This window comes from Nuphar pumila, chromosome 12 (genome assembly GCF_984573655.1).
Source record: "Nuphar pumila chromosome 12, dmNupPumi1.hap1.1, whole genome shotgun sequence".
Lineage (NCBI taxonomy): Eukaryota > Viridiplantae > Streptophyta > Magnoliopsida > Nymphaeales > Nymphaeaceae > Nuphar > Nuphar pumila.
Window position 1 is genome coordinate 12430261 of NC_143260.1, and position 6067 is coordinate 12436327.

The window sequence follows — 6067 nt, forward strand, 5'->3', positions numbered from 1 at the left end:
GATATTAAAAGGGAAGAAAGGAAAGGGAAAATACGATATTAATAAAAAATTATTCATTTTATTTGTTGGTGTTCTTGTGAATGTATAAATATGTTATTTCTTTTCTATGGTTAAATGAATTGTGTTTATGCTTTAGTTCCACTTTATTTGTCTTTCATTTGTGTCTCCGATTCCATGCCACTTCGAGACAAAAACAAGATACATACATATATATATATATATATATATATATATATATATATATATATATATATTATATTTATTTATTGATTTATTTATTTATTTATTTGTGTGTGTAATGTAATTTATATATAATCTGTTTGGCTATTTCTGAGTTATATTTCTGGTTGACTGTTTTTTAATTATGTTTGTGAGTTATATTTCTGAGTTATATATCTATGTTTGTGTGTGTACTTCATGATCTATTTGACTATTCTTTTTCACAGTTCACACTTTACATGCACCCACTCACACGGATGTTGATGCACACATATATATCTGTTTTCTGCATAAATACATACTTTATATATATATATATATATATATATATATATATATATATATCATAATATTTTGTGTTTGTGTGTTTCATTTATATATACATATCTTATATATGTGCATAGTTTGTTTATTCAATTGTTCATTTCTTCTTCTTATTTGTCTATTGCTTATATTATGTCTATTGTTATTAATTTTTTTGTATACATGACTTTTTGTTGTATATTGTTGATTCACATTGTTAGTTGTATTGATTGTTTATTCAATTGTTCATTTATTGTTAATTTTTTTTAGCATGTTATTTAATATAATTGCTTGATACTGTTCAACAAAGCAGTCTACACCATTTTCTGAAGTTAATTACTTTTTCTAATTTTCATGAGGTGATTCATACAAAGGCCTGCTCTATTGAAATGAATCAGAAGCCTCTTCTAAGAGAGGTTCCAGAATTATATCAAGATGACAAAGGCCTACTAAATTGCTCATAAACCCAAATTTGTGAACACAAGTCAACTCTTAGATTAAGCAATGAATACCAGAACATCTGAAATATAATTCACTTGAACACTGGAAAAAAGAAGCAAGTACATTGTTATTCTATGGCTAAAGACATGAATCACAACAAGAAACAATAAGTGGCAAACTAACACCAAAATTTTAAGCAAAAGAAACACCTGCTCATCAGCTCAGCTAAAAACTTCATAGAATTTCTCTACAACAAGCAAACCTGAGTCAATAGACTCCAATGGGTCCTTCCTAAGGCGATGTCTTAAGCAGTTTGGAATGACCACTGATATATCCTCAGCAGTCACTTCTTCCCTACCCTTTAATGCAGCTAAAGCTTTTGCAGCCCTGTTTGTAACTATATCCCCTCTTAGTCCATCAACATTTAGTTCAGCACACACCTTCGATATCTTGACGCGGAGATCATGATCCATCTGAATAGAAGAAAGATTTTCTCTTGCTGCATATATTTGTTTTTGAAGCTTTTCTTGCTCTTCCCTGTAAGCTTCTCGAAACTCCTTTGGGTTTTGGTCGAATTTTGCCCTCTCCTCAACTATCTTCACTCTTAACTCTGCATCCTTTACAGTCCCAACCTGTGCATGCATTCCAAACCTATCCAGAAGCTGAGGCCTCAGTTCACCTTCTTCAGGATTTCCTGAACCAATTAGAATAAACCGAGCAGGATGAGAGATTGATATCCCTTCTCTCTCTACTGTATTCCATCCAGAAGCAGCAGAGTCCAACAAAACATCTACCAAATGATCGTCCAAAAGATTAACTTCATCAACATAAAGAATCCCTCTATTAGCTTTTGCAAGTAGACCAGGCTCAAATGCCTTAACACCTTCAGTGAGTGCCTTCTCAATATCAATTGTACCACAGACCCGATCTTCCGTTGCACCAAGGGGCAAATCCACCATGGTGATCTTTGTGGTCACTACTGGGAGTTTCTCTCCCTTCAGTACTCTTTCTCTAACTTCCATGCCCATCGTTTCAGGATCGCTGGCATCAGAGTTGAAAGGATCACCAGCAACAACTCTAATTTCTGGCAGTAGGTCCACTAAAGACCTAACAGTGGTGGACTTCCCAGTTCCTCTGTCACCCATAATCATAACACCACCAATCTTGGGGTCAATTACATTCAACAAGAGACATAGTTTCATTTCATCCTGTCCCACAATTGCAGAGAACGGAAATACAGGACGTTGGCTCTCCTTCGCAGAAAGGCTCTCGGCCTGTTAATTGTATAACCACACAATGATTACGACATGTCGATTATTTATCCTACATGTGCTACATAAATTAGTTCAGAAGAAGAAAAAGAAGAGAGAACTCACAAAACGTTTTGGACAATGAGTAGAAAAAGATAATGAGATGTTTCCAAAAATATCTTGAAAACATATAAAAGAACTGATCATCATCTAAAGGAGCAGTTCTTACCCAGCAAACTGTTTCTAATTTTGCCAGAAACCCCTCAAAACTTTACAAAAACGGAGCCAAAATTCATATCTTGAATTGGGTGGCACAGTAAAGCCCAAGAATCTCAAACAAAAGATAATTAACTAGGGTAACCAATTCTAAGCCTGTAGATTCTACTACAATAGATGAACCAAGCGGACTCACCCCTTCTTTCTAATTTCTGGCAGATGAACACGCTAAAACTCTTACAAGTCCAACAGAAGCAATTAGACATATAGAGATGTGCTTCAGAGGAGGTTTCACTTCTACCCACCAAAAAACTGATAATTATCTTCATTCATAGACCATTCAACGCCTGTGGTTTAAAAACCAGAACCCACTTTCACCTTCACTTGTTAAGTGGTTCTATCAAATACGGCGCCTAAGAACGCTTCATCTATGAATTCCCTGAAGTGGGTTTAAGGAGAAAAGCCTGACCACATCGAGGGTCTGGCGTTTCATAAAAAGCAACAGAAGAAAACAACATTATCAGATAACAATTACCTGTTCAACATTACTGAGTTCGGTAGCCACACCGGAAACTTTGAGTTGGAGGTGAGATCTCCCCTTTCTCAAACTAACCCCCAAATCTTTTCTCAAATTTCTTCCGAAAACCTGACCTGTGAAATCGAAAAGCATTGCCAAGATCGATTGGATGAGGTTTTCCTCTGGTGGGGCATAATCAAGAAATAAACCAAAAAAAAAAGAGAGGAGGAAGTGTGAGATCTTTACCATTGGAGGAAGCGAGAGAGACCCGTCTAGACGAGGCAGAGGTAGGGCGTGCAGAAGCGAAAACAAGGGCTGAAGAACAGCCCCCAAGCAGTCCCGCCATAGTGTAGGGTTGGTGTTCCGGTCGTTGTGCGTCTGAGTGCCAACGTTCACGTCGGGATTTTTGAGGATAAGAGGATAGAGCGGCGATAGTGTGAAAAAATCTCTACTTGCTTTGTTGTTGGCGAGTCGTGTCCAGGTGTCATGTAGTGGGTCATAGTCATAAATTCCTTCATATAGTATTAGGTGCCAAGGAATGTCATACTATGGTTTGGTCCGCCATCTATATTGGAACCTACATCTTTAGCCGACAGCTCAAACACTTGGCCATTGCACCAAGCAATAACTCAAAATGCTCTCATACTCATTTGATTAGTAGAAGTCTCTCTCTCTCTCTCTCTCTCTCTCTCTCTCTCTATATATATATATATATATATATATATAGTTAGTTAGTTAGTTAGTTAGTGTAGACATCCCGATTTTGATTATCTTAATTAAGTAAGATGATCATTGATGAAGGAGTGGAGCGATGCATATCTTAGTTCACTTCATTCATTGGATCATTTGAGATCTATTTTGTTTTAGTTTGGATATTTTTTTATTTTTAAATCATTGTATTGGATATTGGATTTTATGCTTCTATATCTTAATTAAGATAAATTTTATTTTTTTAGAGTTTATTATTAGGTAGTCTACTTGGATTCAGATTTAGGAGACCTCGTCTATAAAAAGGATGAGAACAACAACAACAACAGTTCAAAATTTAGAGTTGTTTTTCAATATTTTATTTTCAATTAAATTAGTATAATTTTTTTGCTTTTCTCAATTTTTGTGAGTAAATATAGCATAACATAGATTTTCTCCTAAATTGAGCCTCCTATGGCTTACATCAATCATACAGGTCAATCTAATGTTGCAAGTCAATCCATCAGGCAGTTAAAGAGATTCGAGTCAGAACCTTGCTTCAGGGAAGTTGTTTCCATTTTAACTAAAACTTTTTACCTCTTAATCCAGATTTTTGGTTAGACAATGGACATAAAAGACATGAAACTTCAAAATTGAAAATCCAGATTTTTGGTTCTTACACTCAAAGATCTAAAATTTCTTAGACCAGTGAATCTAATAAAATTAGAGCAACCTTGTGACAGAGAAAGAAAACACCGTTATGAAACCCCCTTCGATTAGCTATTTACCCTTTTCAGCTGCAGTTTTCTGTACAACATTTAGCTAATAAATTCTAGTCGAGCCGTTGGTTTCAGTCCCACCGACACTGCTAAATTCGTCTTGCCTGAGTATCGCTTCATGGGGTCGTAAATTTTATAGTATCCACCCCACCCAACCAGATCCATTCAGACCAAAAGGAAAGCTGCATTAGGTCGTTGTTCAATGTTTGTGTGAAAAGATCAGGTGCAATATGATTGCACAAATATTTGTGCATTAAGCACCTGATCACCCTCCATCTTGGGGATAGAGCCCGTCAGGTGTGGGACTCAAGACCTGATGGAGGGCGATCGAACGGGTGCGTAATGCACAAATTTTTGTGCAATCATATTGCACCCCGATCCGGACTCAATGTTTGTTGAGCGGCACCTTTATCTTGCTTTTTATTCGGTTACCCAATGTTTTAACAAAATAAAGGTTGCCTCTTATATGGGCCATATGAACTCGACCTGTTTTTTTTTTTTTTTGGACAGAACTCGACATGATGAACAACGACTGGTTTCTAGTTGAGATCAAATCCAAGCCTGAAGCAGTCCTATTGACAACTATCCAATTTGGCCTCCCAACCATTAGTTCCAATAGGACCTCTAATGTCCATCACGCACCTACCCACCTCACCCGCAAGAGTGGCTTCCAAAACAACCTGGATCCATTAGGGTGTAGCACTGTATCCGCAACCTCCCAATATTCTGAATCCATGTTAGAATTCTGGACCCAATCCAGTCCCGACCTAAACATTTAGATGCATCAGAGAGATCAAACTGGAGTTTTTCAGAACTTTGATCTGGGCCAATATTCAATATTCGGACGTGAATTCAGACTGATTGTAGCAATGTTGTCAGTATCAGTATCAGCCCTGAATCGTTTGGCCACCAAAGTATCGGCCAATACCGATACCCAAGTGAATCGTTCTGTATCAGCCTAAAAATAAAAAATTATTACATATCAATCATAACGTGACATATGTTAAAACTATTAAAATAATATTAAAAAAATTGGTATTTTTTTACATTTATTAAAAAACAACAGATTCAGGCAAGCAGCGTATGGATTTTCTGCAAACCGATACACACCGATACTGATAACATTGGCCTGTAGAGAAGTATGGAACTAGGAGGAGAAATCGGGTCATGGCAACGTACACCATGAAATTTCAGAGTATCAAAATTGCATCCACTATACCAACAGTGGCTCCGCGTGGTGGGTAGGAGCTGTCAGTGCACGTCTCCTTGTGGTGGGAAGTTGCAGGTTCAAAACCCAGTGGTACCTTGAATAATAACTGGTGGGGTCTACCCAACCCCAGCTTACCTTTGAAAAAAAAAATCAGCCACTATTCCAAGGTTTCCATATTATGTTCAATTTTGGTAATTTTGAGAAATTAGCTGTGGAGACGTTGCAAAAGTAGATGCAATTTCTACTAGTAAATCAAAAGAAGGGACTTTAAAAATTTTAAGGAAAAGAAATAAAAAAGATGCCTCGAGTAACTTTGCTTAGGAGTGAGTATGAAGCGAGTTTACGAGAAACGAGCTTCTCACCTATCTAAGAAGCTTCATGTAATATTGTGTATTTTCACACTTAGTTATTTTGAGATTTTTCAAAAAAAAAAAGACTAAGTATA

At 36.6% G+C, this 6067-nt stretch overlaps 1 protein-coding gene across 1 annotated transcript; it reads right to left on the reverse strand.

The window, feature by feature from the left end:
* Positions 1–993: 993 nt before the first annotated feature.
* Positions 994–3374, reverse strand: LOC149820018 (magnesium-chelatase subunit ChlI, chloroplastic-like). Its single transcript, XM_089981994.1, has 3 exons — positions 3193–3374; positions 2965–3080; positions 994–2237 (listed from the first exon to the last, which is right to left on the reverse strand). Exons 1-3 carry the CDS (start codon positions 3290–3292, stop codon positions 1185–1187), a joined length of 1269 nt encoding a protein of 422 aa, XP_089838120.1. The 5' UTR covers positions 3293–3374; the 3' UTR covers positions 994–1184.
* Positions 3375–6067: the final 2693 nt, after the last annotated feature.